Here is a 22117-nt window from a genome sequence, read left to right as displayed (position 1 = left end):
GTGCAGTAGTTAGCAGTGTTGCCTCTCAACAAGATGATTTTGGGTTTGAGCCCCCCCATCGTCATGACTTTAAAAAAAAGATAATATTTTAGCAGAAAGTCACCCAAAAGCTATTTTGTTGGCATTATAGCTGTTTTGGACAACAGGCGATAGCATGACTTTTGGGTCACTTTTTGGCCGCCACGCCCCGGGCACACCGATTAACAAAAACATTTTTTTTAATTTTTTTTATTACTTTTAATTCCAAACATGTTAAGAGTGCACAGAATGAAAAATAATAATAAGAGTGCACAATTAGTGCTCGCGCCCTAATTAACCAATTTAAGATGGACACGGAAGAAGGACCCGACACTGATCACGTTGAGGACTTTCAATCAGCTACAGAAAAATGACAGTTAACAACAGGAATTATTCTGTAACTTGATTTAATCAAACTGCTACACAGTCAAGCAACCGACTGTTGGCAATAGAGTTAATATTAAACTGGCAGGATTTAGTAAGCTAAAGGGCCACAGTGATTATCAACATTATTTATATCCAACATATAGTCGTATCGACACTGTACAAGTCCCACCGAAAGCTGGGAGATTTACAAGAGCAATGCAGGACAAAAAAAACCCCCAAAAAACAAATCGGTCTGGGTTCAGTTCAGAAACATTTGCCGGTTGTACTTATTTTTAACAAGAAAAAACACCCGTTGAAATGAACATTGGCCTGTTTTCTCCTCATGGGAATGAATACTTCCAGTTGCTAAAAGGTTGTAAACATTGTAAGTACAAAACCAGAATGTGAAATGGAAGAAATGGAACGTGTTATAACCCGTCACTGAAGACTGTGTCCATGACTGTAATCAGATTTAGTTTGACAACACAAAACCGGTATTGATCTTGTTTATAAAAAAAAAAAATTTAAAAACTTGTAGAATATCAAACGTTCCCTTTAAGGAAGAGAGCAGCAGTAAAACGATAACATCTCATCACAACCGACTTCAAGTGATCCGGTAAAGTTCAGACAAGTTCCCCGGACTTCTGCAAGTACAAATTAATGTGCATGAAACACAAAATCAAATATAAATACTCTCAAATAAATCTATATTGCAGACAATATTTGATTGACAAGTGCTCAAACATACTTTGTGGCTTAGTTGTCAGAAGTGTGTAAGACTCAAGGCTTCATAACCACCACTGACTAGTGAAGTGGTCATGCTGTGAGCTCCATCAGTGGTTCATGAACAAAAGAAGCAGTCAGACCGATGCCGACTGGAGTCACTCACCAGAGCTGCAGGGCTTACTTTGATTTTCTGATTTACAAAGTAATCCCTGCAGAGCTGACTACATGTGTTGCTCCTCTTGGTCCTTTAAAGCAGCATCCACTGCATTAGTGTCTGCAACAAACAGTGAAATGTGCCTTTAATCTAGACTGTTGGCTTGGCTAGTATAGGCTAGTGTTGCTTTTTTTTTTTTTTTTTTAATTTTTTTTATATATATTTTAGGCTTTTATTATCTCTACAGAAATCCTTGCTGTAGTAATGTAGGGTTTGTTTTGGCAACATGGAAAGTTGGTAATATTCACTGCATTTGAACGGGAACATATGGCACAACACCGTACGTTTACGGGTAACTAGTCCAGCCTAGTGTCAGCGGAGCCCAAACTGCTTGGAGCAGTAGATGTTCCTGAATTTAGTCTGAAGAGTGTCTGAGTGTGACTTGCTTCACAGCGAGGACTGTGAGGGTACAGATCAGACCAGCAGGCCTTTTTCTGTCCGATTCATCTGCCTGAACAGACACAACATATATTAAAGTCGCTCCCGTCAACACAACTGCAATTAAAACAAAGGTGAGACCGGTTTGATTTTGTGGAACAATTCCGGTGTTCCCACAGCCACCTACGCAAAAATATATCCAGTTCATATTTCAGTGTAGTATCTGGTCAATCTGGAATTAACCCGTCGACCTGACTTCTTCTCTGGTGCCGGTGTAAACGCTGCTTTAAGACTTTTTTGTGTTCACCTCAAAAAGAAGGGGTTTTGGAGTGAGACTCGACAACAAGGCCACCGTTCTGCATGTATGAAGGATATCAACTCATCAGTTTGGCTGCTCAGTCGGTGTGTGCAGTTTGAGGTTTGACACATGCGTTAAATAATGATGCAGTGCCGAGTAAAACTGGGGGTTTGTTTAAAAAAAACTGTCTGCATGTAGCTGCAGCAGCGCTCATTACAGTCGGTGCAGTTTCACTTACAGCTCTTTGTAAAGTTGTTTCTACTTTTGTGACTGAACTCCTCCTCAGCGTTACTAAATCCTGACCTGCTGATCATGTCTGTGCAGAGGAGAGACAGCACCGCATCTCCTTGATACACTCACACCTGTTGTGCCTTTTAGAGCCGGTTCTTTTTCTTGGTTTTTAAGTGACCTTTAGTCAAACAGATCGATGAAAACGGTGATATTAAAAAAAAAAAAAAAAAAAAAAAAAGTTTACAGCTTTTTGACATCTTTGATTATCACCTCAACAGTCTGGTTGTTTGATTCAGCTGCGCCCTGAAACACAAACTGTGCTGCAGACATTTGAATATGGTTCCTTCATTTTGTTTCATGAGTATATTTTGAGTAATGTGGCCTGATATCTACATTTACTGTAAACAAAAGGTTTCAACTGTAAAACTTACAGAAAATTCTTCCAAAGTCATCATCTGTTTTCAAGTCGGACATATTAACCACCTGCCTGCTCTGTGTCTGTTTACAAGAGAAGATGTTCATTCTATCTGCGAGGGACTTTTTCAAACTAAAAAAAAGACAAATGTACTGAATGTTCATGCACGTTGTCCACCCATAGCAGCATTGACAGTTGATACAAGTTGTGAGATGCATCTTACAGAGAGTTGACATTTCCGAGTCTGATGGTTTTCAAGCTGTCCTGGCAACTCTCTCACGTTGGATTGGAGGAGCATCGCTGGAGGAGGAGGGCATGGCAGGTGTCACAGACTCGGACTGGTTTGGGAGACGCCGGCAGAGGAAGCTCATTGTCCGAGCAGCTGTTACAGAAAATCTCCCCACAGTTCCTGCAGTGGTGCTGTGGACGGACGGACGGACAGAAGGAGACCAGAGAATCACCTGAATTGATGTTGGGTCTAGTGAGCTATTCATTTTCTGCCCATTGAGAAATCAATTGGTAATTTCAGCACCACTTTCAGGTTAAAGCCACAAATGTCCTGTGGAGTTTCACAGCAAAGCGGTTTTTGCTGGAAAATACAATAAATTACTTGTTGTGCCCCTGATATATATATTTTTTTTTTGCAGGGAAGACTGCACATAAAATTGGTGTAAAACCAGAATCGAAAGGTAATGCAAATTGTTATTTGAAAAGGATGTGGCTCAACAACGATTCAGGAACTCACAAATGTTTTCTATTGCTGTTGTTTATGCAGATTGTCAATTGTAAATATCAGTTTTCTTATTATTTGTGAGGACAGACCTTTCGTCTTGAGATGGAGAACTCCTTCTCACACAGCTTGCAGTGACTGGCTTCTTTGTCCTTCAGCCAAACCTGGCCCCCCTGAAACAACACGACAACCCGCACATTACAAAACGGCAACAAAGTGTGGATCACTGATCCAAAAACAGCTTTGCTAAAATCGTTTATGGCTTGTGCAGCACTCGATCTTTTCTCTGTTAAGATGTTTAATCTTCATTGCTAAGATGTTAGCAATGAGAGATCAAAGTAGTATTTTTCTCTTATTTTTTTAAAGCTGTCTGCTACTTTACCTGAAGAGCTTTGTTGGCTTCTTTGATGTCTTCAATCTTCAGTTTGGATCTGATGACAGACAGCGACAGTCACCCACAACATGTCAATCTTCTGACTTAATCTTTACAAAACTGCAGACTTCACGAAGATAACGGAATTTTATAAGCTGAAATAATAATGAAAACAAAACAAAAAACAGACTACTACTACTTCAATATTATGTTATATTCTTTTCATGTCAAAGGGCTACATTTCCTCCAAAAACCTCACTAAAAACATATTTTTTAAATTTATTTTAAATCTAATTGAGCCTATACTTCATATCTTAAACTGAGAAACAGAAAGAACATTTGTAGTTACAGTTTACATACTCGCTGAGTTTGGAGCCAAGTTCTTCAAGAGCTTTTTCTTGGTCCTCACAGATGGTCTTCAGCTGAATGTTTTCATCCTGGAGACGGTGGAACTCCTGGAAAACCAACAAAACACAAACAACAGAGGACAAGCTTCAGATATAAATCACTCAATCAAAAATACAAAAGGCATAATCACGTGATATGCTTCCTTCTCTCTCTACTTACCTTTTTTAGTCCGTTGATCTGCAGCGCCTCTGTGCTGAGCTGAGCCACTGTGTCTCTCTCTCTGTCCAGGTCATTTTGTAATGTCTGTCTCCACTCCCTCTCTATCTTTAGGTCTGTCTCCAGCTGCTGGCTACAGGTGCACCATAACCACACCGGCAACAGGAATAAAGATGACAAGACAGAGAAAGAATTATGTTGGAGCGCACCGATTTATTTATCTGATGTCTATTGAGCAATTAAATGGAAACATTTGTAAATCAGATGCACTACTCCTAGCTTTGTGATTAGAGCTATAACAGACCAGCACTATCAGCACCGACAGCTAACTGAGCATGCTGCACTGCTTCTCTATGTGGCACATATCATGTAGGTGTGTGTGAGCGAGTCTACCGGTCAAGTCTGTCTTTGCAGGCGTTTTGCTTACAGTTGCTTTTCTCTGTGTTCGATCTGCCGCTGCAGGCTGTCGGCCTTGTTGGCAAAGTCAAACTTGAAGCGCCTGGTTCCCTCCTCGGCCGAAGTGCGATGCCTCTCTGCCTCCTGTAATCTGCACCATTATAACCAGGGACAAACTCAGGACCATGGAAGAGAAAAAACTGGGAGGAGGAGGGTGTGTAGAAGGAGAAAACAACAGAGGAACATGGGAGGGAGGATGGACGGTGAGGAGGGAGGTTAAGGACTTCTGGGGGTAAAGATGAAGGAGGTATGGATGAAGCTGAAGGGAGGTGCTGTCATTAGCACTGTTAGAACACCAGGAAATAAAACTCAAAAGGAGGAGGGGAAAAAAAAAAAAAAAAAAGGAGATTTGAACTGAAGGGGTTGAAAAGGGGTGATGACTTCAAAATATAGACGCACAATGAATCAATAAAATAATATGGGGAAGCACTTTATAGCAAATTAATGGCCAAGAGAAGGGGAGCTAAACGGCTGCAGTGTCTCAGAATGAACTGTCATTACCTTCCTTATGCACTGCCAGCTTTTCCAATATTATACAGGGAGGAAACCTATTTCACAAGTTTTTATTCAAGTTTTATATCTCGTTGAGCCATTTAAGATGAGAATAATCCCACAACACCCCGATATAGAGCAACTGTTGACTTAGAGATATTACTCCATAAATCGACACGGGAAAAAAAAAGTACCATTGCACACATATCAACAGCAGGCCAAAAACTCAAACCACAGCCAGCACTTTCAAAACATCTAACTTTATTGATCACGGTGGTAAAAGACAGTTGTTGTAAGTTTTAAACAGCTGTACCGAGTGTTTATTCTACTACAAATCGAGAGCATTATGAACATGGAGTTAGAATAGGTAGAATGATTACTTCATGATATATCACAAAGGTCAATAAATATGCCAAAACGAACACAACAACGCAGTTCCCTTGACATAAGCTGCAGAGGTTTACAGCTGTGTGACTACAATTCTTTACACTTGGCTCAGGCTGTCTGATCTGCAAACACAACACACACTAATCGAGCTGAAGCAGCTGGTCCCACTGAGCTGCTTACAGCTAGAAAACTTTACCTTAGTTTTCACTTCAGGAGGCAGATATAGGAGGGTGAGATGAGACGAGCCGTGACCACAATCACTCCTTTTTATTTTTATTTTTTTTAAAGGTATAGTGCACTAGATTTACTTTCCAACTTGTTATTCGAGTGTCCAAATCCTGAGTGTAAAATTGATCCTCTAAATAGTGCCTACAATTTTATCCTGCAATGTATGTACACTATTCTTTTTTGACAATGCCACCATGCGATTTCCAACATAACATTATAATGTCATGTCAGTGATGACACAAAATGGAGCAAAGATTTGTGTCGGAAATCAGAGTTTACTGCTCACCGCTCGGTGTCTGTTAAACAAGGCTTGTGGTTGAATGAATGACTGACGTCGGACACAGTGTGGGTTATCAGCCAGTGAGAAGCAAGTCAGGAGGAGGTGCAACACATGCAGAGCAAACTGGCAACATTAAAAGCAGCAGGCTTCACAAACACACTCCTGTCTGACTAAACAATTGTAGTCACTGACTGTGGTGACATGCAGGCAGCGGCAGAGATTGTTTGGTCTAGCTTGTGTGAAGGTTTTTCATGTTACTGCACTTGCTTGCGGCCTAAACGGCGTCAGCTGCTGCACGATAAAAATAAAAAAACAGGAACCGTGACGGACAGCTAAGACACAGAAGCAGTTATTGAAAGAGGTCAGCCGAGCCAACGTGGAGGGCCAACAAGAAAGTTATTTTGCTCCCAGGAGGGTAGTCTACATCCTTTGTGAGAGTAGCCGGAGGGATTTTAGGATGTCACTTATCATTATTCTAACAGAAAGCAGAAAGAAGGGTTGAGAGAAAAGATGCAGTCCGCAGAGACTCAGCTCTGTTACTGATTTCCCAGTGTTGCCAGGTAAAGCCACTCAGTAGTTGTGATATGAGCGTGAAAGCCCACTGCACTCAAACTCAATGCAATCAATAACAAAGAGCGTGTGATAACATCCGAGAGTCCAAACAATCGACTATCTTCCCGTCAGTGTTACTGCATATAAACTGACTGCTGGACACGGAGGGAATGTGCAGCAGAATCTTATTACACATGTGTTAGCACACCTGAGCATGTGAGTGAATAAATACACGAGTGTAAGATTAATTCAAAATATTTCTTCAGTTTCTATTAAAAGTATAAGTGATGTAACATTTAGACCGTTCTCTGCACAGCTATACACGGCCACAAAGTACACAAAATGAATAAAACTGTCGGGAATGTTAATTAACCGAAGACCATGAGACATGTTGCAATAATGTCTATGAATCCAAGCACTTAGCTGATGAAGATGTTTGAATAACTAAACCAAAAATGCAGGCCAGTTTCACCTGATTGTAAAACCATCTGAATATTTTGAGCAAAAAAAACCAAAAAAAAAACAGGAATGTGGTTTTAATTTAAGTCCATTTATTCATGTGACCATGTCCTCAGAAGGAGATGTCCTTGACTAGTTTGTACTGGTGCTCTGTGTCTGTGCTGGCACACTTAACAAATGACATAGCAAGCGTTCTGGTCTGACTGAGCAAATCCTTATCACTACACAGAGGAGCAGGGATTAAATCAGGGAAATAAATCAAACATGGAGGTTTCAAGGGAGCAAAAATGATGGATTGATGGATGGAATAAAGGAGGTGAACAGAAAGGAGGGAAGAAGGAGGAAGGAAAGAAAGAAAGTAAGGAAGAAAGGATGTCATTACATCAGTACTCTAAGTGGCCCCAGTTACACTGAACACTTTTTGTGAATGTTAACATCACAAACACGGCAGGAAGGCATTAAAACACAGAAATCTGATTTCAGGCTGCCGTGTTCACTCTGTAATCAGATTTCTACAGTCTGGATACGTTTCCTTTCATAGTAAGCGTGAGTAATGAGAAGAGTTTGGGAGGAGAAGCGGGGAAAGTGGATGTAGAAGATAGATGAATACAACTACAGTAGAATTTTTTGGTAGTATTTTCAGGCTATGTCTGCTCAGATCTAAACTATGAACATGATTAATTTCGGCCTGGATGGCGAGCAACAACAACTACAATAGTCATCACTGTTTTGATCTGTGAAATAGACAACATGGGAGGTTTTTTTCTCTCAGCTGGTAAATAACTTGATTTGATAATTTGATCACGACCTTCTTAACTTCTTCACTAGACACTTCAGCTAAAAAAAACAACCACAAAGCTCCCACTGAAAACAGCAAGTGTAACCGGGGTCTGTGTCCTGCAGCAGCAGCCTCCATAAACCTTTAGGGCAGCAAAAAACATTCACAACCAATCACAAATAGGATGGAACAGATTCAAAGCAATGGGAGAGAAGATGGGAGGGATGGACCGTGTTGACAGGGAGACGATACGGCGAGGAGGGATCATAAAGCATCAACGAACCACCGCACAGCTACATGATTACAAATAAGGAGCACTTATACACAGAAGGACACAGTGCAATACTGACAGAGAGCTTACGGTTCCATGCATGGAAACATCTGCAGTGTATTGATAAATTAAGGATTGTAGGGTTTCCACAAGGACATTATTGAGTAAATACTGACATGTTGTCTGGTAATCAATTTAGTTAGTCGGTGATGGCCCAGTGCTCGTCCCTGAAGGTTAACGCTGTATTTCATAGTAATGGACGGAAGAGGCTGATCTCTGCAATAAAACACTGCCGGAAACTCTGCTTTGGAGCAGCGTTTTTTTCTTTATAAAAATTATATCTTTAAAGCAAATTCAAACAGATAACAACTCTGTCAAATGTAAGATTTGTATCTTGAATTTTGGCAATCAGAAAAAGCACCAGAATAAAACCTTAGAAATCTTCAGGGAGAAGAGAAGAGGAAACACACAAGAAAAAGGCCATGCATTTGAGTAAAGGTAAAAATCCAAAACATGGCAATTTAATGACAAAGTTTTGTGTTGAGGTATTTTTTTTGTTTGTCCAGTACAGGAAGAAAGAAACCAGAGTACGGCACAAGGATTTCCACCTCCTAACCTGTTTCCTTGGGGAAACCCAACACCAGCGCTGAGGAAGAATTTGTCCATGTCCTCCCCAAGTTCTCTTCTGCTAGCTGCAAACTACATCTTAAGTTCCTTTAACAATTTTTTAAAATGTGTCAAAAGCATCAAACTTACTTTCCTAAAGGGACATGATGTATTTTCAGGGAGGTCAAAGATAAGACTCAAAGGTTTGAAGAGGTTCAGACATTTTGAGAGAGCAGCAGAGAACCTGGTTTAGACAATGTTGTGTACTGTGGAGGCTTATGGGACAAAGCGATTTGATTGGTGTGTGCCGGGCCTTTGCAGGCAGCGTATCTCACCTTTGCTCGAGCTGCTTCATGGTGGCAGTGATCTGATTGGTCTTCTCCTCCAGACGAATGATCATATCGTTCTTCTTCTTCATCTCCTCATCGGATGACTGAGAAATGAGAGTGACAGTTTTTCATAAGCAGCGGTGAGTAATGATGACAATATTTCTCCTTTATTTCTTTATCTTTTAGAGGATACAAGGATTAGTGTGTTTTTGGGTATATACCTGCATCTTCTGGTACATTTCTACATTGATGGTTTTGACCTCGTCCAGTTGATGTCTCAGGCCGATCAGTGTGTCCTGTTAGTCAAAAATCAAATGGTGATGATGTGTTCTGGGCAGTGTTGGCTGTCATGTAACTGCTTCTGGTTCCCTACAGCAGTACCTTAAACTTAAGTGAATTGACTTAATGCTCTTCCTTCATTTTTTCATTCATTTGTTATTTATTCATTTATCACAGAGATTTCTTCAACGATTTATGTATGTATTTGTGCATATACTTATTCACTTTTTGAATAATTTCAACACTGTACAAGATTAAACCCAGCACCACCATACACACAAATAAGTAGTAGTCAGTTTCATAGTTGAGTCATATTTCTGTGCAATGTTCATATTCATAGCAAAAGATTGAGACACAATTAAATGTAAACAGGATAAACTGAATGTAAGAATGCATGGCACAAATGTTGGCATGGTAACGACCCTAATATCCTCCAGTTTGACATCTGATTCACCTCATGACATTTGGGATATTATAAATCCCAGCAGCCTCCTTACAAAGCTGTAAAGATGCTACTGCTACTGAACCTCAGCTCAGCCACGAACCTCAGCGGGTGGTGTTTGTGTTGCACAGTTCACATGTTGGTGGAGATGGGCCAGACAATGGCAGGGCTGCCAGAAATGTCTAAATATATCTAAAAAATAACTGATTCAGCAGCACCATTATTAACAACGCCCACAACCTGTACATTGTTTTGTGATTTTAATGAGTTGGTGCATTCACTAACAGTAACTGGAGTCTTGCAGCTTCCTTTCTGTCTTCTTTTAGCTGTTGATATTTTCAGTGATGAAAAAGGAAGAGGGAAGGAAAAAAAAGAGGAAAATATGCAAACCTGTTTTTCATGAATATCTTTCTCGAGAAGTTTCATGGCCAGCTCCATTTCCTGTTTCATCGACACCTGGACTACCAATTCGTTCTCCACATCCTGAAAATTGACAAAAATACATGTATTCTAATCTGTTGTTACATAAGAATCACATTTATCTTACACACACACACAGTCTGACCTGTCTGAGCTGACACTCTTCTTTCAGCTGTCTTTGAGCCTCATTGTACATCTCATCCAAGCCCTGACGAGACTGTTTGTACGTGTCTCTCTCCACTGACACGTCACCTTGTGTTACCTGGACAATATCAGCAACAGGAAGAACATATTAGCCGTGCGGTTCATCATTTTTATCAGTTTCTGGTAAGAGCTGGCAATAAGCAGTGGAATATTAAAGGATAGATCTACATTTGGTTTCAGCTTTCACTGCAGTTAAAAACAAACCTAAAAATAAATCCATTCATATTTCTTTGTTTTGAAACGGCAATACAGTTTTGTTAATTTGGTGTATTTGTGACTGTGTACCTCTAAATGTTGTTGCGCCTTCACCAGAATTAGGCCGTTTTCACTCCTCAGCTGCTGGTTTTCTTCCTGCAGTTTGATGATGTTGTTCTTGGCTATGGCTAACTGCAGACACAAACACACGTGGAGACAAACACAAAATTTGACAATAACAAAGGCCGTTCAGTCGGGGTGTGAACATAAATTCTGAGGATTAAGTTCAGATATTTTGACTGTGGGTCTCACCTCCTCTATGAGTTTAGAGTTGGACTTCTCTAGGGAGTCGACCCTGCCCTGAAGACCATGAACTGTGGAGCTGCAGAACAAAAAATGATAACTGACCTGGGGCCTCATTTATAAAATATTGCGTGGCATCCGTACTAAAAGTGTACGTGCGCACAAAAGCCGAAAGCCCAAAAATATTCCCATTTATAAAACCGTGCGCGATGTAAATGCGGTGAAAAGGAACGTGTTGGAGTGACAATAATATAATCAGCGCAATTAAATGTGAGACATAGATTTGCTTCTATCATTTACAGTTCAAAGTTGCTTATGGAGTAATTATAGGTCACGAGCAACAATGCTGGTTATAACGTTATTGATAAAGTGGACCCGTGTTTTTTGGTCCCGCTATCATTCATTTTGTCTCACTTTTCAGTTCAATGCAAAATGCTAACCTCTAAAATTCAGTTTGTAGTCACACAGATTTCTAACTCCACAACAGCATGAACTCCTGGAACTCATTGGAAAACCCCGCAGACAGGACAGCACAGCATCCAATATAAAACATGTCTTACTTAAGCTGTCGGTTCAGTTCCTCTACATAGTTCTTCTGATCCAAGATGGATGCTATCTGGCTATTCCTGTTGTCATGGAAACAAGAAATAAAACACAGTTCTGCATCACATTTGGAGAAAGAAACCAGCTGTACAAAACAGCAGTGAGATGATGGAAGACCTTACCTCTCCTCACTCCTGTAATCATCAATATCATTCTTCAAATACATGGAGAAGTCGATCACCCCGACCTCAAACAAGAAAAATGAAGGAGCCAATATCACTCAAAAGTAGCAATGGTTGCACAACCACAGATTTAAATAAATTAGTCATCATGACTTAAGTTATTGCACTCCATTAGATAATTTGCAAGAATTAAGGTCATTTATAATTATGTTGTTAATTATGTGCACAAATTAAAACTAACACCAAAAAAAAAACATAAAGTGTATAATTCCTGTCTATTGTTACATGCGTCTGCAATTACTAATCGCACAAATTTAACTGTCAACCCTACATATGCATCATAGCCACCAGTCCACCATGGAGTTGGTAAAGTGGTCAGCGGGGGAAGAATCGAAAAAGAATAGTCAATTAGCTGATCACCAGAAAGATAATCAAGGAATATTGTTTCAGTCATTTTTTTTACCCCCAAAAATAATACAAAATACAAAATAATCTCTGGTTCCAGCTTTTCAAATGTGAGGATTTTCATCTTTCCTCTGTAGTTGTAAACAGAGTATCTTTGGTTTTTCAACTTAAGTCATTTAAAGACCTCGGCTCTGAGAAGTTGCGCTGGGTATTGCTTGGCTATCTTTTGACAATTCATAGTTAAACAAGCAAAAACATATTGGCCAGATTAATTGGTAATAAAAAAATAATCATTAGTTGCAGCCCCCAAAAGGTAGCAGCCGAAAATAATTGCTAATTCCTAATTTCTTCACCTACATCCCTACACAAGAATCCTAAAAGTGTTTGGCAGAATTTTTTCTTGTTACCTCTGTAAATTTGATCATTTTGGATTTAGAGGTGGTATCAGGCCTCATTTACACCCGTCTGTCTGTCTGTCTTCTTCTCTGTGTAATGGCTCATCCAACTGATACCATCATTCAGTCAAGTGGAAACACAAGCTACGCACGGTGTTTGCGTTGGAGGATAAATGTGTTTGTACAAAGTCTCTACCCCCCATGGAGTGGAGATATGACAACACAGTCTCAGCTCTCCGTCTGCCCGTTGCCAAGATACAATTATTTAACAGAACACAGTAGATAAACCGAAACAGGTCAGGGGTCGAGCAGGTACAAGTGGAGTAACATTCTTTGTGCAAGCCGAAAAATAGATTCAATCATAGTGGAGAACAATGTATACCAGTTGTGCAACATCAGATCTTTTACAGCCAGATAACACACCCAGAGCTAGACAATATTTTAATGAATAGTGTAAATGTGTTTTCTCTGGTTAAATTGTCGACAATGCAGGAATACTACCACTCCACCCAGCTGAATCTTTGCTAAGGTGCTGGAATCACCTCCCTCAGAAGAAGTTCTAACTTGTGTGTAATAAGCTGAAGCGGGCCAACGTTAAGACAGGTTTAAAACAGACTTTTCTAGGGATGGGAAATATCCATGTGGCAACTGTGCTCAATGCAACAACACATGAAAAACTTTACACATCCAAGATTGGGCAGAAGTTTTCCTGTCAAGGGTTTTATCTCATGCAGCACAAAGTGATATATATTCTAATGTACCTGAGGATGTTTCTTTTCTTCATGTTTATTATAGAACTTTTGGATCTATGTTTCATGACTGATATCCTTGTATAGCGCGTTGTAGTATTGTTGCTCTATCCTTTGGAGATACTTGTTTTCTTAAAGGGCTTGGGGTCTCTGATTTATGATGCTTCAAGCCCGATTCCTCTCAAAGCCCCATTTACTGTGCTATGAAAAACAATATATATGAATGGTACCATTCAGAGATGCTTCTTGGTTGTATAACTTTGTTCTGTACCCACCCTAATTGTGTATTCCTCAACAAATATGGCTTCCAATGAAACTACAATTTCCAAGAGGTGGAGCTTCAGGGTGTGCACGGTGTACAGCAGACTGCCAGAAAATACCACATATGTTCTGATGAAGATCTGACTTGGAACGTAGCTACGTTGTTTAGTCAAACTGTCAGAATAGTGTTTCACAACAGTGTTCACCTGTGAGTCCAGGTCCTCGCCTTTGACACACAGGTTCGCATCAATGACGTTCAGGCCCACCAGCAGGCCCACGATCACGGCTCCCTCTTCCTCCAGCATCAGTGCTGAATTCTCATAGAAATCACTGAGGAGGAGGAGACAACAGATTCTCACACTCCATTGTCTCCTTCATCCTTAACAGCCCGAGCTGTCAATCGAGAGTGTATATTTGTGGGTTTTTGCAACAAAAGCTTTGCAGTCAAAATATAACAATTCCTAATATTCTCTGGGGGCGTACCTGAGCAGGTCTTTTCTGGTGATGAGGAGTCGCAGGTAGTCGGCCAGCCGCTTCTGCATGAGAGCCAGACGCAACCATGCTCTGGCTCTCCCTAACGGAGTCCTGGAGAACACGCAGCAGTGATAGCGTCATATTTCAACGAGGTTCTGAGGGTCTTTGTGTGGCTGCAAAAATTTAGTATTTCATGTCTAACCAAAAAAAAAAAAAAAAAAAAAGCTTCTAGATTTTATTCATCATATATTTTTACATTTTTTTATTTGTATTTATTTTTATTTTATATGTACTGTATTAATCCCCGAGGGGAATTTTTTTCGGCTACAGCAGCATTTGTGTAAATATTTTTTCCCTTATTTGCATATTAGTGAAATCTCTTGAACGCTGTGTGGGATCGTGTACACTATTAACTGTTCCTTTCTTTAATGTTTCATTGAGTCTGTTTCTGAGCATCCAAAACTCTTTTTTACTGCAAGCACACAGTTTGCGTTTCCTTGTACAGTATCTAACATTTAGGTCTGCAATTAGTGTGGCTAAAATCCTGCTTAGTCACATGGCAGTTGGTCTGACTCAGCACCAGCAAAGGAAATGGACTCGGTCCTCCATCTGAAACAACACGACTGTTCCTCATTTTGCCGGCTCAGACAAAACGTGGATGTTTCTCACTTGAATCCCTGCCTGGAGGGTCTGTGAGTTTGTGACTGATATTTGGGTGGAGTTAAAAGCAATAAGGCAATCGTGTGAGGTTTAGCAGGACCCTGATTACTTCAGCCACAAGAGGACTCTACTTCCATATTACTGCAGGATGCACCACCAGAGTTTTGGATCATTCTTATTTGGCACTATCAACACTCAAATGTTTTCTTATCCATCAGTCAAAATAAAAAACTTTTTAAATAAAATAAAAAGGTCACAAGAACACCACTTCAACAATCTGCCTGACACTGGCAATAAATATACTACTGCACCATTACTGACTATTCTTAGTTACCAATTACCTAAAACTAAAACTTTGTTGTTTTTTTTTACATCTAACTGCTGGATGCAGTAGGAGGTCTTTAAAAAAATGTATCTGTACAAAAGAATAACAGAAATAGTTAGCATACAGAAGTTGGACAGCAGGGAGAGGAAAGGTGAAGTGAAAGTAAATAACACTCAGGTACTTCCCTGATGTGGCTGAGGTTACAGTTTCATGTTACTCCTGTCTGTGAGCGTGTGGCTGTTGTAGTTCACGTTCCTCTACCAGGATGTTAGGTCAGATCGTATGAGATCAAACGTGTATGTACATACAAGTAGTTCTTACTTAAGTCCAGGCAGGTCTCTGACAGACGCCGAGATCTCTGCTGCTTCAGGACACAGTTTCTCCACCAGCTCCAGGGGACCCCACAGAGACTTGTTAAAGCCGAGAAAGGACTTCTTCACTGCAGAATGAGAGACTTTTTAGACAAACGCACACAAGCATACGGAAATCTGCAAATAGCATCTTTTATGACGGGCAAAATCTAATTACCCAGCCTACACATAAAGTTAAGGGGTAGCAGATGTAACTGAAACAGTTTTCTTACCTCTGAGCCCATGTTTGAGGCAGTGCTCCATGACCACAAAGAACTGCTGAAGAGGCGGGTAGTCCAAGTCCAATGTTCGTCCGAAGCTCAGAGCCGACTCGATCAGCCCTTTGATACTCAGCTTGGCCATGTTCAGCAGGTTGGCTCGCTCCATGGCCATGGGGTCTCGCAAGGCTGCAGGACAAAACAATTCAAGTGGGCTTAAAATACCATCGACAGGATACATTTTATTGAGCAGAAATGAAAACTGAGTCAATCACATTTTTCAAATCAGTGGTTGCATGCAGACAGTCCATGGGCTGCATGATAACAAAAATACATATCTTAAGAATGAAGAAAACAGCATAAAGAATTTAGATAGAAATTAAAGATGAGTCCTGTCACAGAACTGAGAGCAACAGTAAATAACCATATCCGATCTAGTCATTAAACCTTACAAGGACTGGTTATGTTTCTAACAACTGAGTCAGCAAGGTAATGTGTTACAACTGGTCATTATCACAAAGATGTTTACCATAGGGAGGCACAATGCATACTTGGGTTTGTATTTCAGGTGAGTGCAGTAAAAAAGACAAATAGGTAACATGGAACAAGAGACCACCCTAACATGTGAGCAAAAATAAAAGGACTCTTCCAAACCTGGAAATGATTCATTGGTTTGGTAATAATTAATTTGACCGTCCATTTTTCAACTGTGTCCTGTCTCTTCCATTCTGCAGCTTCCATTGTAGAAAATATGAGAGATTGTCACCTTCCACATGCGTTTTCATGCTCTACACGTGGACCTCTGGGTTAATATGTAGCCAGACAGAACAGGACAGAGCAATATAATGTCGGGTGAAAACATACTGAGATGCAGCACAGCAATATAAAAGAGCTTTAACTGCCTTGAGGCAGAGAAACTAGCAAATCAACAAATAACTTCTTGGGAGATACATGACTTTTAGCAGCCCTCGAGGCAGGGGCTGTGACGATACTGAGGAAAAAAAACAGGAACTTTTGGAAGAGCTGTATCACCATGTGACTCCTGCTACACGCTGGTGGTAAAAAAAAAGCTACAAGATTAAAGCATCTGGATCCTTACAGCTGTAACAGTGATTTAAAATATTGCATGACATTTAAAATTGTCGTCAAACATCTCTTGTCTCATCCGTCACAGTTTCCCATGAGACATTTCCATTTTCAAACTGCACAGTTTGCTTGACTAACAGTCCCAAAAACAAAAGACAAATGTCTTCACAATGACATAAAAGAGATAAAAGCAGCAAATCCTCACATCTGAGTAGCTGGAACCTGCAGAGGTTTGGCATGTTTGCATGTTAATTATCAAACTAACTGGCCGTTATATTTCAGTTGATCCAAGTTATTTTTTGTTTCAGGCCTAATTCAAATGCAAGTGTGTGATGTTTGAGGTGCTACTGACAAAGAGGGACATAGCTGAGTTCCTTCAAACACTACACAGATTCTGACTTTGTAGGATCATGAACAATAAGGTGACAACACTTAAGGGTGCTCCAAAAAAAAAAAAAAAATAAATAAGCATGACAACCCCCAGGGAACTCAAGAAGGGGAATATTTGTTTTCCATTTGCATCAGTGCAGCATGTGATGCTTCAGGCAGACAGCTGCTCAGCTACTGTATCACTGCTAAAAGTCCTAGATGAGGATGCACCATCAGAGCATGAGAGCTGAAGGCATGTATGAAAAATCAATTGGTCTCACACACACACACACACACACACACACACACACACACACACAGAGAGAGAGAGAGAGAGAGAGAGAGGGTGAAAAGGGAGAGACAGGAGGAGAGATGAGGAGGTTTGTCAAACCCGGCTGGATCTATTCATTTTGCTCCAGTTAGTGTCTGATTGAATGATTGTTTGTGAACCTCCTAGAAAGACTAAATCACGTCTCCAAACCAGCCCCTGGATCCCTTACTGGGTGTGATCAGCTGTGACTATGAACCAGGGGCCCCTCCACACCCTCATGCTGATCATACTCTACCTTGCGCGGCCCAGTCCCCCGGCAGAGACGTCCTGTGCTCCGACACTTTGGGCAGGACGTGAATGCTCCCTGAAATAGTCTCAGACGCTTTCCTGGCCAAAGCGAAGATAGGAGCCTGCCATCGGCCGTCTCCTCCACCTCCTCCTCCACCTCCACCTCCTCCACCTCTAACTGCACTGCTACTGTTAGCCTTATCCGCAGCGCCAGATTTCTCCTCCTGCATCCTCAATATCCCAAACACATGAGCTTTCTCCTTGCTGCTGTCCGCTTCAGAGAGAGCCAGGTCGTGCTCCGGGGGCGATGCCATGTCCAAACGCGTCCGGAGTGATTGCAGCTCTCCGTGTCGCTCGGTGCCAAATCAGACAGATTCAGACGGCTTGCTAACTGTTAGCGCGTTAGCTTTGTTTTCACAATTCACCGGGCGACCATTACGACGATTGCAGCTTTAAAAAAAAAAAAAAAAATACCTGCGATACCTCCGGCCAAAACAATCACAGGTAGCACAAACCAAACCGCCGTGACGCTACCGGGATGTAAACCAGTCAACTAAGCGTCGTCTCGCTGCATGGTGAACTGTAGCATCGGCGGCGACGGCGCGGAGAGCCGCTGCTCGGCAAACGTGTCTTTCCCGTGCATCGTGCTGGTTGTGTATATTTGTTTACAGCCAGCAGACCTCACCGACAGTTGGCGTCTCCCCGGTCCCGCTGCACCCTGCGGAGGGGCGGCGTCAGAAGGGCTCACGAGACACACAAAAGGCGGCACTACGTAATGATTTCAGCAGCGGCTCTGGAGGCAGCCTGCCGCCCCCTGCTGCTGGACGTGGGGACTGCAGGGCGGTCTGCAGGTGGAGGGTGCACAAGCCCAGACAGCTGTTTTCAGATTTGATATCAAGAAAGATCAGCCCAATGTTTACTGTTACAGTCACCACTTAGCTCATTGAGGCTGGTCATGTTTCTTCAGTGGTGGAAGGAAGTACAACTACATTTACTTATCACATTTACCTCCATGTTAAAGGATTTTTAGTGTTTTGGTACTTAAATATTTTAACTCTATACTACTTTACACTTCAATCAAACTCAGAAGGAAATATTGTAATTTTTACTCTGCTACATGATTTTGACAGTTATTGTTCCTATAAGAAAATATAATTTTATATATAAAATAACCCATTATTATTGGGTAACCTACCAATCGTTATGTAGGCATGAGTAAAATAGTTAAAAAGGAGTTACAACCAGCTACAAAGTAAAAAAAATACTACTTTCACATTAATACAGTAATAATGATTCAATAATATAATTGTGTTACACTCACAGTGTGTATTTTCTATATTTTTACTCTTTAGGAACATATAAAAGATATATAGACATGTATGGACTTTGTAACAATATCAATAACTTATGAAGGCTTTTTTGTGGTGAAGTTAGCTGCCCTAAATTATTTATTTAATCTTGTTGAGCCTAACTTGTTTTAGTGCAGTGATTTGTGCCTACCAACAAGGTTATGGCACTATTCTTTGAGACACTTCAGGGCAATAATATGAGACCAGGATGCAGTAGGAGTTCATTATATATCATTATATAATTCAATTTCCATCGTACCTTGGCTGTAGGCTAACCGCTCCATACTCTCACTGTGAGTGATGCCCCAACGGTGGAGACTCTGAGGGGAGTACATGATGGGTGGGTCTCTCGTCTGTCCACTGTCTTGTTACAAAGGAGATAGTGAGTCCCTGAGTCTTGATGTGTCCGGCTCTGGTCTGGTTTCTGTTGGGTCTGTGCCACTTTTCTTGGGTTTCCTTAACTGTGGTGGACTAATATGGTGTGTTCTAGTTCGGTCAGGTTTGGTCCCAGTCCCAGGATGTGCCGGGCTTCTGCTGAGCTGAACAGGGACGCCTGGGGCAGAACACACAGTAAAGACAGTAAAGAAGGAGACAGTCCTAAAAAGACATTGCAGAGGAGTTTTCATCAGCAGCAAACTACTCCAGGGATTCAGATTTTTGACCTAAAGTAAGCTATGGCCCCACCTCTTTGCTTGTTTAAAAGAATAAAACATATCTGGTGAGGCAACATCCAGGAATGTTGTGATATAGACACGTTATAAATCAGGCGAGGCTGAAACTAGCTGTTTACTTAGCTAACCTGGTCCCAGACCACTAAGGAGTTTACCCACATCTCCAGTTTGGTCTTTTGTTCTATTAAAATAGAACAATAATTGAAATTCAACAAAGTGACTACAAGTTTGATTATCAGGCAGCAAAGTTTCCTCAAAATGTTCTCTGTAATAGAGACCATTGTGTCTCTACATCCTGTCGCTGAGCCACACAAACATCACTTACATAAACACACCTTTCAGAGATAATAAATGTTTCTCCCCTCGTAAATTATTATTATTATTATTTTTTTAAATCCTATCCTGATTTCATGTGAAAATAGCACAGACCAAGCAAAAATCAACAGGAGCTTTACCTTGTTTTCAGTTATAAGGAATGCATGCAGTGGGCCTCCACCTCAACATAGGATGGATGTAAAAGTCTCCCACCACAACAACAGCACAATGCTAGATCCATTACAAATGTAATGTCTAAAAGGCTACAGTAAACTCTATTAGAAAGAGCACTGTTTGTCTTCCTCTTGTGTGGTTTCCTCTTGTTCTTGTTCTCTCTCTCTCTAATAGCTCAGGGCTGACCAGGAGTCATATGACCAGTTTCGTGCAGATATGTGCACTCCTTAGCTGTTTGTCCACTGCGTGTGTTAATTCTCTGAATGTCCGTCTGCAGAGAAAACAAGATTCAGGCCGCTGCTGCCTGACTTGCTGATGATGTCCGTGGGTTTTGTTTTCTTGTTTTCTTTCTCTGTTGATTGTCTTGTCTGCATCACAGTTATTTTATCTGTATTCATGTCTATGTCATCTGACTGTTTGACTTGTTTTCTTTCTACTCATCTACCTGTTTTGTTACCTACCATAACATGTAGAGCCATTTTTCATCTTAGTCTTTCAGCAAAAAGACAACACATTTCCAACCTGTTTGTCTGTATCTATACCTTCAAAAATGTGCCACATCTGTAATTGCAACAAACAACTACGTGTCATCATTTGAGCTTAAATACATTTGCATTTTGAATCATACATATTGTATATGCATCCTAGAGATAAGTTAATCGCTGATTCATGTTTCCATGTCTCTCGTCCCTCCTTCCACCTTCCTCCCCCCACTCTCCCTTCATCACTGAACCACACCTAAACATACTCACTACTGAACACTACTTCCAGGGTGGTATGTGTTTGTACCATATGAATATCTTAATCATTGCAAGGAACATGCCCTTCCACACTAAAGGGAGCTGAAACAACCAATCAGTATTTGTCACTGGTAGCTCTTTCCACCAATAGCAGGATGATGCTGTTTCATTGTAGTAGCCAGCCTTTCATTGTGCAGCAATGCTGCAGTTGGAGTTGTGCTATGCTCACAGGCTCTGACACAGTGATTTGGTATCATTATTTGGATTAACAAAGAACAGGACTAATTATCAGGAGTGATGATGTGGACATTTTACATAGTACAAAAATACATATGGTTAAAGCAGTGTCATAACAACATGTATACAAACTACTGTGTTATGGCTACAATTATGCCAATTATATGTCTGACATCACCATTCTTAATGTGTTATAATTACTTAAATGTGCATGTTAGTGTGAAATTATTGCGTCTCACCTCTGTAGGAATAGGTATAGTGATGATCCTTGGTTATGCAGCTTGTCAGCAATCTGTAGTCTGCTCCAAAACAAGGCAAGTCTCTGCTTTGGTCTTGTATGTGGACTTCCAGCCGAGGACTCTGTGCGAACTGGGCAGGATGGCTTTAATGTTCAGCAAAGCTTTAGTGTATCAATCCAGCTGTAGCAGCGAAAGGCAGCGATTAGCAGCTCCCGGATGTCCCTTGATAAACACATCATCAGCACTATCTATACATCTATCTATATAGCTATACATCTATCTATCTATTTATCTAGGATACATCTATCCTAATGCTGCAGAACTGCAATATCAACATGCCTGTCTGTAGTTCAGGAGCAGGAAGCCGGTACATGCTATGGGGATATCACGGACAGAAACCACAACCATCACCCCACAAAGCACCCAATGACAACAGAGCAGGCAGGCTAGGAGTGGAGAGGGGAGGGGTATGGGAGTAAAGGCAAAGACAGGAGAGAGGGGGGAGAGGGGGGAGAGGAGGGAGGAGGCTTGAAGGGGGATAAGTACAGAGAGAGGCGGAGAGAGATGACAGAAAAACACACAACAGGAAGAGGGTTAAAGGAAGGGAGGCTCTTACTTGTACTCATACACACAACCACAGATTAACTTAATATGAAGAAAATATGAAAGAAATGCATAAAGATATGACTGAAAACATACCAGTTTGTGAATAGTGATTTCTGAAAGCAGAACACATGAGAGGAGGGCCAAAACTGTTACTATCCAATCAGGGCTCAGATGGAGAGGGAGGACCTCGCTGAAGCAGCAAAGCGATTGGCTTCG

General features: G+C 41.0%; 1 protein-coding gene across 4 annotated transcripts; it reads right to left on the bottom strand.

The window, feature by feature from the left end:
- Positions 1–205: 205 nt before the first annotated feature.
- rufy2 (RUN and FYVE domain containing 2) lies at positions 206–21711 on the bottom strand. 4 transcript variants are annotated; one of them, XM_069173433.1, is made up of 20 exons: positions 21296–21711; positions 19179–19472; positions 15572–15745; positions 15310–15427; positions 14013–14114; positions 13736–13859; positions 11720–11784; positions 11555–11620; positions 11004–11073; positions 10782–10883; positions 10438–10554; positions 10263–10355; positions 9373–9447; positions 9158–9255; positions 4741–4860; positions 4317–4446; positions 4110–4204; positions 3759–3807; positions 3469–3549; positions 206–3066 (listed from the first exon to the last, which is right to left on the bottom strand). In XM_069173433.1, exons 2-20 carry the CDS (start codon positions 19252–19254, stop codon positions 2923–2925), a joined length of 1899 nt encoding a protein of 632 aa, XP_069029534.1. In that variant the 5' UTR covers positions 19255–19472; positions 21296–21711; the 3' UTR covers positions 206–2922. The 4 variants fall into 4 exon arrangements, 3 of the variants coding, with proteins under 3 accessions (XP_069029534.1, XP_069029532.1, XP_069029535.1); XR_011179495.1 differs by lacking the exons at positions 19179–19472; positions 21296–21711 and adding an exon at positions 17578–18316 and having other exon boundaries at positions 212–1384; positions 2870–3066; XM_069173431.1 differs by lacking the exons at positions 19179–19472; positions 21296–21711 and adding an exon at positions 17578–18316.
- Positions 21712–22117: the final 406 nt, after the last annotated feature.

Source organism: Embiotoca jacksoni, unplaced genomic scaffold (genome assembly GCF_022577435.1).
Source record: "Embiotoca jacksoni isolate LCO1_2020_lvr unplaced genomic scaffold, fEmbJac1.0.p SCAF_6, whole genome shotgun sequence".
In the NCBI taxonomy this organism is placed as follows: domain Eukaryota; kingdom Metazoa; phylum Chordata; class Actinopteri; family Embiotocidae; genus Embiotoca; species Embiotoca jacksoni.
Note: the sequence above shows the minus strand (reverse complement) of the source record. Positions and strands in the feature narration are given on the sequence as shown.

What these genes read in the sequence shown, in the direction of transcription:
- rufy2 (XM_069173431.1), bottom strand. Translation starts at nt 17,884, where the DNA reads ATGGCATCGCCCCCGGAGCACGACCTGGCTCTCTCTGAAGCGGACAGC. An exon ending in GAACTGAACCGACAGCTTAA is followed by an intron (nt 11,074 to 11,554) that starts GTAAGACATGTT and finishes TTTGTTCTGCAG; the next exon opens with CTCCACAGTTCATGGTCTTC. An exon ending in AAGCCAACAAAGCTCTTCAG is followed by an intron (nt 3,550 to 3,758) that starts GTAAAGTAGCAG and finishes GTGTTGTTTCAG; the next exon opens with GGGGGCCAGGTTTGGCTGAA.